This window comes from Protopterus annectens, chromosome 2.part1, assembly GCF_019279795.1.
Source record: "Protopterus annectens isolate FY-2018-M chromosome 2.part1, PAN1.0, whole genome shotgun sequence".
Taxonomy (NCBI): Eukaryota; Metazoa; Chordata; order Ceratodontiformes; family Protopteridae; genus Protopterus; species Protopterus annectens.
In genome coordinates, this window is record NC_056729.1 from 351,912,693 (window position 1) to 351,929,850 (window position 17,158).

The window sequence follows — 17,158 nt, forward strand, 5'->3', positions numbered from 1 at the left end:
AAGAATGGCAAAAGTGATGCCAAATGTGATAGATATGGATCAATGTGGTTTTGTGGAAGAAGGCAAACATTTGATAAAATTAACAGAATATTGATGATTCAGAGGGAAGCAGAATGTAAGAAAATACCACTGTTGGTGGGTCTTGATGCAGAGAAAGCATTTGACAGTGCTAGGACTTTATGTGCAGGAAAACTGAAGCATTTGCATTCCCTGATAAAATTATAAGGGTGATTAGGAGGATATATGAGGATTTGGAGGTAAAAATTAAAGTGGGTGGGGACCTCTCTGATAATTTCTGCTTGAGTAGAGGAACCAAGCAGGGGTGTCCTCTCTCCCCTCTTTGTTATTTTCATTATATTTAAAACCATTGGCAAAGAAAATAAGGGACTCAGAAATCCAAGAATATAATTGGTATGGTAGTCAAGAAAAGCTGGCTCTATTTGCAGATGATATTAGTTTATACCTAACAAAACCAGAAAGGAACATTATAGTGTTGTGGAACATTTTGAGACAGTTTCAAATCTTTTCAATATCCAAAATTATTGAAGCTAAAACAAAGGCATTAGTGGTAAATTATGTACCCACACATGAATTGGTTCAGCAATATCCATATTTATGGGGCATGATAAAATTAAGTATTTTGAACATGGATTAAAAATAAATCTGGTGTGGCAGCTAAGAATACGTAGGAAGAGACTAAACCAAAGATACTACAAAAACTGAGAAAATGGAAGCTCTGTTATATGGGTATCAATGGTAAGATACAAGCAGTTAAAATGTTTTTAGTCCCTTTGGTCTTATAAACAGGTCAGGCATATTTTTTATCAACCAGAGGAGAATATATGGATAGCAGTTAATTAAGAGCTGAAGGATTTTATCTGGGAGGGAAAGATGGTAAAAGTCAAGTGGGGTAAGATGATTCTTCCAATAGAACAAGGCAGATTGGGATTACCTGATTTGAAAGGGTATTTCCGAGCAACACGGTTAAGGCTCCTATACATAGCACAAGCAGAAAATTATAATTTAAAGTGGAAAGGGATGATGATGAAACAGGGAAGAAGCTCAGGAAACAAGGAAAGACTGATATTTTGGATGCAGAGATTTAAGGAGAATAACAATAATCATACAGAATATTATAGTCATAAAGTAGCAGAAAGTAGTCTAAGAACTAAGCCAACACGGGAATGGAGAAAGGAGATTCTGCCAATAGGAATGATTGCAATTAGGGATACAGACAATAGCCAAGAGGGGGCATAGTTTATTGGAGAAAACTGGCAAAGGGACCAAGGTATTGGGAGCAAATAACTAGAGAAAGGTAATTGAATGGGAAGATGCCAATAATTTATTTGAACTGCAAGTTACAGATTGCCTTCCCTGTCAAGGACTGATATCAGAGTATAGACAAAGAGAAAGAAATGGGGGGTCCTAAATGAAAGACCAGCACTGGTAGAGTTTTTAGTATAATCTAAAACAGAAGCTTTCATTAAAACAGGAATAATTAGTAGAGCATATAAAATATTACATGATAACTATAAGAATCAATCAGAGGAGGTTAGAAAGGATTGGGAAGAGAGATTGGATAAGCGATACACAAAGAAACAATGGGCGGATATATGTATGTCTCCCAAATATACAACAAAGTCTAGGAGATTTAGGATCTTTGCTTGGAAGTGTTTACATAGGTATTTTATATCCCAAGTAGACTTCAAAGAATTTTTCTTCAGTTAGACAGCAAATGGTGGTGGTGTGATGGGGAAGAAAGAGGTAACTGGGAACATATTTTCTGGGTGTGTAATGAGTTGGCAGACTTTGAAGATTCCCTGCAGACTGCTTTGTCAGAGATACTGGATGAGCAAATTGGTAATTAACAAAATTATTTTTTGAGCTATGATACAGAATCGGAATTGCCTAGACACAGTACGTCCGTGCTCCATCTAATTATTGTGGATGACAAAAAAAAGCAGTTTACTAGAAAATGGAAATCAATGTCTAAACCAACTTTACAAGAAGTATAAAATATAGCAACAGAGATAAAACAACTGGAATTGGGATCTTTAGAAAAGGGTGGGAGCAAATTACATAGGATAAATGGGCATTGTGAGAACAATACATGCAGAGGATAAACAAGATTTAATGATTGGCAGGATTTGATTGAGCTATTTAATGTCTGACTGACAATGGCTGGATAGATTATTAGTGATGTATAATGTTTGCAATTACAATTGTGTCAATGTGATTTGCAATGTATAATGTCTGCAACTAGAATTGGGTCAGGATGGTTTGTTTTCATTTATATAAATGTAAGATTGCCCATGTCATATGTGATAATTTAATAAAGATATTTCTTGTTTAAAAAACATAGCTTTGCCAAGTTTTAATACCCGGTTCTCAAGGCTGTGCTAAAAGGCATTACTGTAAAGATCAGGTACCTTCAAGAAAGTTTTATAGACATTGATAGATAACTGGCAGAAACAGAAACCCATATGGAATTTCTCCATGAAAAAGCATGGATTCATTAAGGTAACTGTACCCACTGGAATTTAAGAATATCTGTTCCCTTTAAGGGGTCATTTGTATATATATCATCAAGGCTGAATTCCTAATTTTGCAACTTTATTTACATTTACTTCCTTCTTTTCTCTATTGCTTCTTGATGTTTTTGTTTTTCTTGAATTAAGTATGTTTTTTGTGCTTTCCAAAGCTGTTTTACCATTTATTTTTGTCCTTTAATGTGATCCATTACTTTTCCACAATTTTACTTCAAATTTGGCAAAATGTCCTTATATTGCTTTTGTTTTTCAGTGTTACCCATCTGAGCACGTATCCAAGATCATTATTTTAATCATGACTATATTCCTGCAGATATTTTGATATATGTTTTCATTTCTTGAAAGCGGCACATTAATTTTACATCCCAAATGTGATAAAATTAGATCAAAATTGCTTTCTTCCTAGTAGAATCATAGAAGCAAAAGGGATAATATTAACTGCAGAAGCATAAAATCAAAAAATGTTATTCCTTGAATGGACAGTTGGTTGGAGTTAAGGGATGGTATAGTTGTGAAACTAACTTGGCTATTTATGCAGAATGGTGCCAGTTGTGCCCTGCTTTTTATATTAGTAAAACTATTAGAAAGATGAAGGATAGAATCTATGAACATGAAAGGGATATCAGAAAAGGGTAAATAGTCTAATGTACTCTATATACATATTAAGGATTTCCCTTCCCATTTTTTTAGATATACGAAAGTGGAGCAGTTACAAAGAGATGTGAGGGGTAGGGTTATAGAGAACCACCTGCTAGCTAGAGAACTTATGTGGCAGCTAGCTTAGTCTGAATGCATAAGTTGCTCCTGGTTTAAATGAAGCCTGTTCTGTTGTTCCAGTACTCAAATTTAAAAGTTTGGAATGTAGATATACATTTATTTTTTATATATTTATTTTTTAACATTTATGATATTATGTTCTTTAAAATTGTGATTTTCAGTGTTTATATTTTAAAGCTCATTTTACTTTAAATTCTTAATTAATTGAAGTGTCATGTGACTTTATTAGTGTATTTAAGTGTAGTAATTTACATGCACAGTAGTTCTGATAAAGTCCCATTAGGGATGAAAGCGCTTAACTGCTGGAAGTGTTTTTAATAATAAAGTGTAGTTTGGAGTTCACCTTGGCTGCCTTCTTGGTTGATAGTACCCTTGTAAGAGCCTTAAAGTAGCTTGCTTCGGGTGTCCTGGTGGTAGTGAATCTACCTTATAGTCTGGGTGGAGATGGTGAAATGGGTAAAGCATGTCAAACTTTCCCAGGTAGGTGTGTTTGTGTGAAAATCAAATCTCAGAGTGTGTGTGACAGCTACTTTGAACAGAGACACTGAGAGCACTGATTTCACAGAGACAGTGGTGAAGGACTTGGTTTGGAACACTGAGCTAAGGACTCAGCTCTATAGTGGTCAGTGGGGAGACTTATTTGGAGCCTGGAGAAAAAGCTCATCCCCAGGACTAGAGTGTGCATTCCCTGTGTGCTCTTAAGGGAAACTGTACTTGATGCAGAGAGCTGCATCTGAAAATATTGTGTGTGTGTCTGTTTTTCTCACAGTGAATGTTTCCCACCGGTGTCAGTGGTGAGGACTGAGGATCCTTGATCACTGTACCAGAGCAGGGACATCACACACCAAATTAAGTAACCTCCTGTTAGCCACTTGCTGAAAATGTGAGCATTTTATATTCTTAGTTTTGAGAAGCACAGCACTTTAAAAGACTACAGTGAAAATGCTGAATTTTAAAATGTGGTGCTGCCTTTGCAAGTTTTGATTTTTTACACTTTTTATTACTGCAGCCAACTTCTGTGGTACTTAAAATATTCAGAGTCCATTAAATAACTCATCATGTTATAAGACTAAATGTAGGGAGACATTTTGCTTATGCCCTAGTACACATTTTTGTAATTCTGTTGATGTCAAGAATGACAATAAAGCAGTAAATAAACAAACAGGTGGAGATGTCTACTACTGTCTACATTTTTGCAGTATTTTATTTTTCTCCACCACATGATCATCAAGCCACCTCTACCAGCTTAATAGTACCCCCTCCTGCAAGTCCCTTCCTGGTAGACCCCTGCTGTTTTATATGCCAAGAGGATCTCCCTTAAGTAAGATCTCCTGTCCTAAGACATACTCTACTAGATTAGGTTCTCTGCCAGGCAGTGGGATGAGCTGCTAGAGAGGCTATCAAGTCATCCATCTGTGTAATGGATTTGTATTTGGCCTATTCCCCCTCCCTGCGTGCCAATGCTGACATATGTAGGCTGGGTGAGAGTGAGTGGACTGTGTCAAGCATAGGCTTAGCACCAGTCATAGGGCAGGTCCATCCAACTCACCTCCTCTGTCCTTAGTCCATTATTATATCAAAAGATTCTGGCCTGTACCCACGCCCATTGATTGATGCTTCAGCATATCCCTTCTTCTCCAGAATAAACATGCCTATCCTTCCTGCCACTTATTCCTTTGCTCAAACTGCTAAGCTTGCCTGGGTTGTCTCGGCTGTTAGGGAGTTATCCATCTGTGTCACCAGAGACATCCCTTACTGACTAAGTTCACTCTGTCTGAAAAGGTGGATGGCAAAAGGGAATTGTCCACTTGGGATAACTGCTATTTGATGATATTCAGTTGGGTTTACTATGATTAATCCAATCTTGCTTAGCTTAGATGGGATTATTCACTGCCAAACATTGTCCAAAACACTCTATTACAAAGTAAAGCAAGCAAAGCACAGAGCTTGTCCATATGTCTCAAAGTAATCTTTTTTATTGCAGGAGGCAAATTCCCCTTTTATCCTTAACCTCTGTATACATTAGCTTTGAGATCTTGCAAACATAGAGAAAAGGGAAAGACACTTTTTCCCTCTTCTCCATCTCCCAGAACCAAAACCTAAACTCCGCATCTATGACAACTCATTGCCAACATGCTAATAACACCAACTTTAGAACTTTTGACTGTGATTACTTGAGATTTGATTAAAGGGAAAATAACAACCAGCAGTGCTCCCCAGTCAGTGTTCCAGTACACCAGGAGTGGAGAAGGCCTCCAATATGTATGTCCACAACTGTAGTGTAAACTGGAATCTCCTCAGACAAACAAAAATATTCATGGTTTGCATGCGACAAAACCACAGGATGGCAGCAGTTACATGGAGATAAGTATATACTGCAACTTTGTCTGTGAAGTATTGGCTATGCCATTTTATTTGAAATGGTTTCATTTATGTTTTAATACTAACATGTTTAAGAATCCTATGGGTTAGGCTTGTAAAGGATCCAGGGCCATTATGAACCTATGAGTAAGAATGCATTTTTTCAATGATGAAGTCTTTGTCTACTGATTGCACACTATAAATGGAAATAGCAAGCAATGCTAAATATTATGTTCTAACTGCTAGTAAGCTTTTTAAAATAACATGCACTGCTGCTTCAGTTTATTCTGTAGTGCAGTTTTGCACGTATTTTATTTGTGATAAATAAATTACTTAACAATGTCATGCTATCTGTAACATGACATCACTGTTTATAAACCTCTGACTAATTTCATGAGTTTACATGGGTTAATGTCAATGCTGTGTATGCACAGCATGTGTCAAATACTGTTCATTTGGTTACTACTGAGCAGTGTGTATAGCATACATGTATGGGGGAAGGAAGTGGGAGGGGCGGACATTTTTATTCCTTTGGTAACATTACACCCTCCTAACTAGTGTCATGAAAACTTCCAACATCAACTTCATTGACAGATCAGTGTCAGTTCTGGAATGTATCGCATCTAACTACTGGTGTGATCCTGTGTCAAAAAGGCAATTACCTCTTCAGACTGAGGAATATAACTGCAAGAACTAAACATGTGCTTTTTCACTGACTGCTCTGCTTGCATTGATAAAGGATATGAATGTCTGCAAGACCTAGAAATTACATTCAGTTCTGCTGGATGGCAGGGAATATTGTTTTAGTGTTAATGTTGTTATCTAGGGTATAGTATCTGCTGTAACTTATTGAAAATTGCATTATGGCTTCAGGGGTGAACAGAACACAACACACAGGGAACTGCAATGGACTTAAGGCAGATCAGTATATCTCCACACAGGACTATGACCAGGAACTACACATGAAAATGTGTAAGAAGATTGCACAGTTAACTAAGGTAAGTCATCTAGAGTAGAGCCTGATGAGTCATGAGCACTCTGTAAATGCTTCACCATTCTTTACACTTAACAGCACTTGCTCTTTTATAAGCCATGTGTAATAGTAATATAAATACTGAAACTTCATAGTCTTAACCGATGTTTAAAAAGACCTCTTCAGACAAGCTTTCATGCATCGGACTGTATGTATATAGATAGGTGCAGAGTCTTAGCTCTTAATTCTGGGTGTATAAAGATGGAAATGTTTAGCATACCTGGCAATGCTATTCACATATGGAATACTGTATCTAGATCTGAGATGTCACCCTTTGTGTTGTAGCTCTTGATACAAAAAGTACTACATGTACAAAACTTCACAGGCATATGTAAAGATAATATATTTGTAATGCACACAATTTAAATCTCAATGAAAACACAATATATGGATAAATGCAATGTTTAAAAATGGTTTTACCAAGGAAGTTAAGATGAGGTATACTTGAATCTTGCATACTCTTGGAAAACTGAAGTATCAGGGTAGATTGAAAGAAATGTCTGTAATGGCAAACTTGCATCCAATCAGTGTAGCATAAATATGAGTCCACTGTTAACTACAAATGTTGTATATTTAGAAGTGTCTCACAATGTAATTTCTATCTGTTTATGCCAGTACTTGCTCTATCCTGTTCAGACTCAAAGGGAACTGAAGACTAGCCAAACAAGCATCGACTGAAAGAAATTCAAGAGTCAGTCCTGAAAGAGGCATATATCCTCTGCAGGAAATGTGGAATCACACACACACACACACACACACACACACACACACACACACACACACACACACACACACACACGCACACACTTTGAGACAATTCCAAGTTACCCTGTCATATTAAATGAAAGGAGTAATTAAGTATAGCTTGTAAAAAACAGTTATATGAAACATAATAAAATAGATCACAATATCAGTAATCAACTTCAGTTCTGAAATGTTTCCTCTTTTTCCTGTTGTCTTATTAAAACTCTGCTTTGGGCAAGTGGATTACGATCCATAAATCCACTCCTGTTTAGATTCTCAGACTTCTGTGGTTAGGGGAATCAAGTAGTAAGAATCGCAGTGGCTAAGTTCCTTGTAGTCTACTTGACTGACAGCCTAGTAAACATCTAGGAACCTATGAAGTAATCAGTTCTAAATGCCGAAAAGCACATCAAAGCCAGTATTGATTTATCTGTATTCATAGCAAAGTTATAAAATGTTTCATTTTGCAGCAGCAGCTCTGCTCACCTGCACCAGGGATGATATATTCTCCATTTACAAAGGAAATCACTTTAAAATGGAATGTATACTTTTTACATAAAAGCAGCAACCAGCTGCTGAAAACCGACCTCAGACAACACCCGAAAACATCAGCATATCCTCTGTTGCCTGGAGGAGCTACATCAGAGAATAACACAAAGCTGGTTTGTGAGTGTCATGGCTTTGTTAAATTCCTTTTGCTTCTTAAGGCAATGAGGACTTAGAGTGACAACTAACCCACAAGTGGAGATCAGTGGACTAGAGAGATTAGGTACTGTGATGAAGTACACCTCCCATCTTGTTACCATTCAGTCATGGGGAATTGTGGAGAACTGTGTTGCTCATTTTCTGACAACAAAGCACAAGGATCTTCATCCTGTATATGTATATGCTGTTCTGAGCATATTGAATACAATATAATCACAAAAACCCAGAAATGCAGAACAGAAAAACATTAAAGTGCACAAATATACCTAGAAACCCCCCAAAGCAACCAGTATAACACAGCCTGCTAGAGAAAGATAATGGTATACGGTTTTCTTTCCTTCTTTTAGCAAGATGTCAGATTGTTTTCACTTATACTCCTGAAGGAAGTAGCTGAAGCCACACAATGAAAAGGCAGTTCATGTTAGCATTAAATAACCATATACCATCACATTCCAAGCAGTACTAAAAAGAATAGTATTTTTCAAAGTCTTCTTATAGGTTCATAGGTAGGTACTAGGCTATCGGCCCTGGGGCCCATACAAGCCTAGCCAAAAAATGTACCCTGGCTTTCGCCACCCAAGAAATTTATTTTCCTGTGCCCCTGTCGAGCAGAGCCACAGAAGTGATCCCTGGGGTGAATTTCCCATCCAATCATCAAGATTTTTCTGGAAGAGTGCTAATGAGGAGCTCTGTTTGACATAGATAGGTAGTTTGTTCTAGAGTATGGGAAGTCTCTGGGACAGGAATCTATCCCTCCAGCATGTTCTGTTTATTGTGGTGACAAGGTTTAGGTCCCTAGAGCGTGTAGCTCGGAGGGATTGGGATTTCTTTAAGTGGAGCATGTCCAACAGCTCTGGGTTTGACATAGCTTTGTATGTTAGGCAGAGATCGCCCCTGAGTAGGCGATATGTGATGGGAGTAAAGCTGTAGTTTTTTGAGACGGTCTGCATAGGGCATCTGTTTGAGGCCAGTAATCCTCTTTGTGAGGTATTTCTGTGGTCTTTCCAGTTGTTGTAGATGTCTTGTGAGGTACATACCAAAAAGGGCGTTGTACTCTATAATGGGTCTAATGAGTGATGAGTAGAGGGGAACAATGACCTCTTTTTTTCTGGATGAGAATCCTTTTGTGATGAGATGAGCCACGTAGAAGGATTTCCTGACCACTGTGGCGATGTGATTATCAAAGGAGAGACTACTGTCCACCTGTGTCCCAAGGTCTCTTATCACATTTTCGGCATTAAGTAGACTACGAGCTATGTGGTAGTTCATGGGTACAGAGTTTTTACCAAAGGGGATGACAATACACTTTTTGGCATTGAGCTTCAGGCTATGGCTTTGATACCAGGTATCTGTCTCAGTGAGGCCCTTTTGTAGTTTGTCCACATCGTTAGGAGTTTTGATTATGGCTCCTAGTTTGCAGTCATCTGCAAACTTTGTTAGACAAAGACCTTCTGTGTTGGCCTGCACTTCAGAGAAGTAGATACCAAACAGGAGAGGACCCAGGACTGAACCCTGTGGTACTCCACTTGTGACTGGTCTGATGTCGGATTTGGAATCCGCTACTTTCACAGTGTGGGTTCTATCCTTGAGCCAGTTGGCAACCCATCTTGTGACATAGGGATTTATACCTAGTTTAGTAATCTATAATTCCAGAGTGGGGGATGGTGTTGAAAGACTTGGCGAGATCTAGATAAGCTGTGTGAACCATTTTACCCTCATCTATGGCTTTGGTGACTGCTTCAAAGAAGTCAATCAGGTTTAGGAGACATGATCTGCCTTTTACAAATCCAAACTGGGTAGGGTCCAGAGTTTGGAGATTACCAATGTCTTTATTAATGAGTTCCATGATGATATGTTCCATGGCCTTGCAGACCAGGCTCGTCAGGCTAATGGGGCGGTAGTTCCTGGGGTCCATCGTGGGTCCCCCTTTGTGGAGTGGGATAACCGTCGCGGTGCGCCATTCAGTGGGTACAAAGCCTTAGGTGAGGCTATGATTGAACATAGTACTTAGGTAGGGTGCCAGTTCATTCTGTAGTTCATGTAGAACGCAGCCTGGGATATTGTCAGGTCCCATGGATGCTGTGTTCTTGGCTTTGCAGAGTGTGTTTTTTACCTGTGCAGCCGTGATTATAGGAACTTTGCATTCTTCCGGTATAGAGATGAGCCCTCTAGGGGGTGAGAGGGGGTAAAGTTAGCACTGAACCTATCTGCTAGGATGTTGGCAATATCAGTTGGTTCTGTATATCTTTTGGCTTTTCCCGGTTAGGGGTCACCACAGCGGAACTCCTGTCTGCTCATGACTGGCAGTAGATTTTTACGGTGCCGAGGTGCCAGCTCGATGCCCAAACTTCATCGAAGGCACACCCATTCACGCATGTCTTTCGAATGCTACTTGACCATGGGGAGGACATGCAGACTCCACAGAGAAGGTGTTCCAGCCTAGAAACGAACGGGAGAACCTCTTGCTGTGAGGCGACAATGCTACTGCTGCACCACCATCGCTTTTAGTGCTATTAATGCAAAAACTTGCACTGTATAACAGATGCACATGAACAAATTAAAAAACAGAACATGCATAAAAAAAAAAAAACGATGTCGTAGCACATTCTTCATCTGTAATAGAACAAGCAATCAAACAAAATGCTTTGTTTCTGTAGTTACCGAAGAAATAGGACAAATTGTAGTACAGAAAATATATAAAAATACTAATGGACTAGATGGACAGGCTGAATGTTCCGTTAATGGACCACAAACTATAACTTAATATAAATCCAAAACCAATAAAGGGGAGCTATATTCAGAATATTGTTCAAGCGAGTACTCTGTTCAAGGATCTGGCTAAAAATAATGTTTAAGCGACCCTGGAAGTGCAAGATGCTTTGCAAAACATCAGCATCACATATGACCCACATCTTTATAATTTTATATATACATATTGTCAAGTCAAGATGTACCATGCTTACAGACTCCTACACAGGAAGACTGAATGCTGTAATTAAATCAAAGGGTGCTTCAACAAAGTATTAGTTTAAGGGTGCGCACACACAACAAAGTATTAGTTTAAGGGTGTGCACACTTATGCAACCAGCATATTCTACGTTTTTTATTTTTTTATATTTTTTCCCCCAGAAGATTTGTTTGATTTTCAATTGAATTGTACAGGTTATAAGTCACATTAAAGGTGGGAAAAGTTTTGAAATGAAACATTGTTTTTTTTTTTTTTTTTTTCATGGGAAAAGCCACCCCCCCACACCCCATGCTAATTTTATATATATTAACTCTGAGATTATACAATCCCAGGGAGAGGGCATATTCCTCAACCCCAGGGAACTGTCAATCTTCGACTACCTATTTAGTTGGACAAATTCTGTCAGCAAAACAAATGTCACTGTTAATGACAGTCTACTAAATTAGGGGTTGCCACACATAAGTATTATATATAATGTATATACACACACACACACACACACACACACACATATATATATATATATATATATATATATATATATATATATATATATATACTGTAAGAATGAATGTTTACCAAGCCAAAGTTGGGAATAATGAAAATCTACTGCACATGTCAAACAGCACCCTAACTTGTGCATAGAGATCGCGGACCATTCTCAAAAAACACCTACTCCATTTAAAGACATATTTTAACATAGAAATGTAATTTTTCAATGTTTTTGCTCCCATGCACCCCCCATATATCCTGCATATTATATATACCAATTTTAAGATCGCACTACAGTGGGTAAAAGGATACAGTTACTGACCCTTACATACAGAATTGTTTAACTTACATTTTTGTGTTAAAATATGTCTTTAAATGCAGCTGTTTTTTCTGAATGCTCCGCAATCTCCATTCAGAAGTTCAACTACTGTTTGACATATGCAGTAGCTTTCTGTTCTTCTTACGTTCGGCATGTTAAACATTTATTCTTACAACAGTTCCGGTCTTATCGTCTTGATAATTTACATTTTGTCTTTCTGGCAATTTGATCTACTAGAGTATATATATATATATATATATATATATATATATATATATATATATATATATATATATATATATATATACATACATACATATATATATGTATATATATATATATATATATATATATATATATATCTGTGTATATATATATATATATCTATATATATATATATATATATATATATATATTATAGAATAATATATATATTTTACAAAAGTATAACATATATATATATATATATATATATATATATATATATATATTTATTATACAATAATATATATGTTTTACAAAAAGTATAACATATATTATATATATATATATATATATATATATATATAAACATATATATATTCTTCCTGTCCTTTTGTGTAGGTCCTGTCTTGGCTGCACGATTTTACTAAGAATATTGATTAAACTGATGTCTAAATCTGTTTGAGTCTGATGTGACCCCCTTCTTCACTTTGTGCAGTTGATACCACTATTTCACCCTGTCCCAGTAGATCAGGAATGTGTCCATATATTAATATTTCTTGGTGAATGCAATTGTGCTTTAAGTTTTATCTTGATTCTGTATAGGAAACTAGGAGGTATGCTGACATGTCTCATGAAGCTTGATTTTTTTTTTTTTATTTTATTTTTGGCAGTAATGAGATCTCTCCATTTTTATTAGTAACTCGTTGTAGTCATATTTTTATTTTCAGTTTTCCTGTGTATACAAAAAAGACTTGGCTTTAAACACAAGAATTCCCTTGATAGGTGTATTTTCATCCCTACAAAATGATCTGTACACTGCATAATATACAATATGACTTAACTGTTAATCCATTCCTGTGGCATTTCTGTGTTACTGAGCTTCTTCAATGCCCAACATGTTAGATATGGATTACACATAATTATTGCATTTAGGAATTCTCTTTATTTCTCACAGCAAATCAGCCTTTACATACATTTTAAGTTTCTGGCACTGCAAAGAACTCACATGATAAGGTGGTTTGTAGCCTTTCATTCTTTTCTCGCACTGGGGTCTTAAATCTAATGAGTGTCTCTGAAATCAACACTGTTTTGCTGTATGCTTTCATTACAGTGGCTTTCTCTCCCTTACTCTAGGACAAGAATCTTACTGAGCCTTTGGGAATTTGCAGCCCTTTACAGTGTGTCCAGAGTAAAACATTAAATAATATTAACATTAATAGAGACCAGCTAAGAATGATTCACCGTAACTAAATGACTCCTTGCTTTTCAAAAAATATAATTTAAATACTCATTTGTATGTGATGTAGAAGAGATCTATTACAGTGTGATAAAACATAACAAAGAACACAAACCAGTTTATCACTGGATGAATGTTACAAACACTCTGTTTAGTAATTTTAAAAGCATGTTTCACATTGAAATAAAAAAGTTAATTTCATCATATCTTGACATTTTGTGTTATAATAATGAATTAAAATTTCTTTTTCTATGCTAAGTCTTTCTTAATGACTATCATAAGCCTAATGTACTAACATGATTTTGTTTTTCAGAGCCTTTAGCCTTGCTTTTCTCCCACAATGCAGCCTTTTATTATATCATATGTAGTACTCACAATGAAGGATGAATTGTTTCTTTATCTAGACAGAGTAACAATGTCATGAGACAATGGCTTTTTGAGCTCGGGAGTTTTTTTGTAGGTGAATGTTGTCCTTGTGTCTGCCAGTCATCACCTCTTCAACCAGGCAATGGCCATTCATTCCATTACTCTAGAGTCCCACTCAGAGCTGAGGCAAGGATGTCCATGGGGTCACATCACCATGACATCCATGAACGGGCTCTGTGCTCATGCCGGCATCCCAGCAATGAGAGAATTTGGATTCATTAACCCCCTCAACCTTGGTGGGTATGTGTGTGCAAATTGCATCTCCATGGTGGCCCACAGTTGCACACACATGCATCTGTATACTGTGAAGGCTAGCACCCGTCAGAGGCATGTTGAGCCTAATGGTCACCCCTAGCCTGTTATTCTGTGTCACTGCCCCTCCTCCAAGGGATAATAACAATGGTTGCATCCAGCTCCACCCCTTCTTCACAAGATGGGCCTACCTACCTTCCTTGCCACTTGTTTCACTTGTGACACTTGGGTTGTAATTAGGGATTTATTGTTGTATGCCATAAGTGCTGGCTTTTTAAGTTGTGGAATATGTTTTATTTTTTGTTTTGTTTCACTGAATGACCCTGATATGTTCTAACTGATAACTACTGCTTCACAGTACTTTTAAAACTTTTTCAAAATCAACCACATAAATAACAGAATTTATTTAAGTAGTCAGATCTGTAGTCCTTAAACAATCGCTGGATCTTCCTCCATATTCTTCTTGAGCTGTCTGATGTGATAGTTTAGTTTTGCATCTCTGTTCATTTGCGGCTTGTTATTGTTGCAGAATTTAAACATGCTCTTCATCCAAAGTTTTATGCTAAAATTGACTATTTAGAAAAGAGTTTCACTTTACCTGTTAATGTATGCATTTTATAGCAGTTTACTGACCTCAGCAAGACACAGTGTAAAACTGTAGTCAATGCTAACATTAAGGACTATAGAAATTGTTAGGTCTATCAACTGCTTATTGTAGTTATTTGTTAATCAGGTAAACTCAATAAACACAAATGTCCCTTTTCAGAGGCAACCCTGGAGCACTGTCTGATTAAGTGATTGCTCAGAATCGTACAGAAGGCAAATAAAGACTGGGGTGAACAAGCCCAAGACTGCCAGAAGCAGCTCATAGACTTATTGCTCTACACTAACTGCCAGACAGGTAGTACATAGGTCATGCAGCCTAAGACAAGTTGCTTCCTAAACCAATGTGAGATTTGAATGGACAAAAATGGTGGGCCCGTCAACAGTGGTCACAACATGAAAATGCAAATGAAGAAATGGAAAGGTGCTGAATGGTGTCTGGGCACCATACTACGTGTAGGTGACACTACATGGAGGAAGAATAACTCTGGGATAAGGCTAATTATACTAGATGTTGCAGTTTTCATTTGAAGTAAGGACTAATTTTGAGTAATGCCACTCTAAGGAAATGCAAGGAAGATCTTGCATGAGAAGGTAGAGCATTACAATTTATCTTGTCTTCTAAGGGCAAAGACTGCATTGCAGAAAAGATAAAGCTTAGACAAAAAAAACAAAAGAGTACCAGTATATCTACTTTGATCAAGTCATTTTGGGTTAAAATAAATTAAACAATAATTAATGACTACTTACAGTACCACAATGATATTATTGTAATAGAATATCAAGATAATATAAAACTATGTTTTTTTTTATTTTGGGCAAAAGTGGCCCTTTAATAAGTGAATTGTTTATGCACTTTAATCTTGATTCTACTTTACAGCTAGGGTATTTTTTAAAGCTAAGTGATACCTCTTTTTGTATTACATAATTTAATAATTTTATTTAATCAATTTTTTTAATTTATCTGCATATTTATACCTTACCAGACTATATACATGTAGTAGTTAATAATATATAGATTTATAGTATCCTGACCAGATTTGTTTTATTTATTTAGGATTGTATCAAGCCTGTTTTGTAAGTATACAATTTACTGTGTCATGTTTTCTGTTCCTAAAATCTAGTGAGGAAGATATATTAATTCATGTGTTTGATTTTACCTTCTTTATTTTTATACAATGAGATAAGTCCACTGGACACAGAGTCCCTTTATAGGGGTGGTCCAGGGGCACTATTTGGTCAAGTAACTTGCTCAGAGTTTTACAGCAGACAAATGGACGTAGAAGGAGTCCAAGCCTGTACCTTTGACTGCAGGAAACAACTCAAACCCTCTATCCCTTATACTAACTGACAGGTCCTGAGGTTGATAGTGATAGGATTGTGATGTGTATTAGTCACAGTGGGTATAATGATGAGGGTGCAGCAGATTTATTAGCATGATATCTAAGAAGTTGCCACTTATAGTTAGATTTAATATTGTTAATTTTGAATAGTTTGATTAATATAGTAAATTAATATTTGGGCATAATTACTTGATGTTGTCATTGCATGAATAGTTAAAAATCTTCCATAATAATTTAATTTTCATTAATGTTTATATCCTAGAGTATAATCAGGAAATTATTATGCTTTGTGGGGGCATTAATGGTGTATGGCAGGTTCTCATAATATTATATTCACGACAACTGATAGTTATTATTGTATGAACAAGTTCAATTCTGGGATGTTTCCTCAGCTTCTAGCTTTTAGGGATTCTTTTACAAATATTGAGACACTCCCACTCATCTCTTAGGATCTACACTAATTAAAGATGGTATACCCTAAAACGTATTTTATTGCATTTTGGATACTGAAATTAGGTATCAACAGTGGTACATATATTTGAGCAATAACCAATGATGTGGTGTGGTATATTGAAGATTTACCCATGGTTGGCATGGTTTGAACACGAGGGTGAAGCCTGAGTGATTAAATAAAGCCAACCATGGGTAAATTTCAATATACCACAATCACGGAGTCAGTTATTGCTATTATACAATGACATTATTTAAGAAAAAAATACGTACTTTTCTTAAATAATGCCTTTGTATAATGGCACCGTACTGCCCTTCTGTGGCTGATGGTTTATTGCTGCCTTGTTTTGATGTACTGTGCATGTGTATGGGACTTGCATTCCCACGCATACCCGGTACATCAATGCTTTGAAAAGGGAGCAATGGAGAAAAGAAAGTCTCAGTTGCTCCGTTTTTTTTTTTCTTTTTTCTTTTTCTTAAAAAAAAAAGTTTGGGCTACTTTAGGGGTAGGAGAGAGACAGAATGGAGAAAATGCAAAGAAAATCAGGTACGTGTCTTTAGTTTTAAATAATGTACCTGATTTTCTTTGTATTTCCTCTATGCTGCCTCTCTGGTATGTCTGGAGTCTGGACTTTACATTATTTATTTTTATATAAAAAAAAGTTATAGAATATACAAATGGAAAGAAGTCCGGG

General features: G+C 36.6%; 1 protein-coding gene across 1 annotated transcript in view; it reads left to right on the forward strand.

The window, feature by feature from the left end:
• Positions 1–6,357: 6,357 nt before the first annotated feature.
• Positions 6,358–17,158, forward strand: part of FAM184B (family with sequence similarity 184 member B) — a 908,731-nt gene continuing 897,930 nt past the window's right edge. The window contains exon 1 of the mRNA XM_044063450.1: positions 6,358–6,685. Within this exon, the coding sequence (XP_043919385.1) occupies positions 6,551–6,685 (135 nt within the window). The 5' untranslated portion in view covers positions 6,358–6,550. The remainder of the gene's footprint in view (positions 6,686–17,158) is intronic.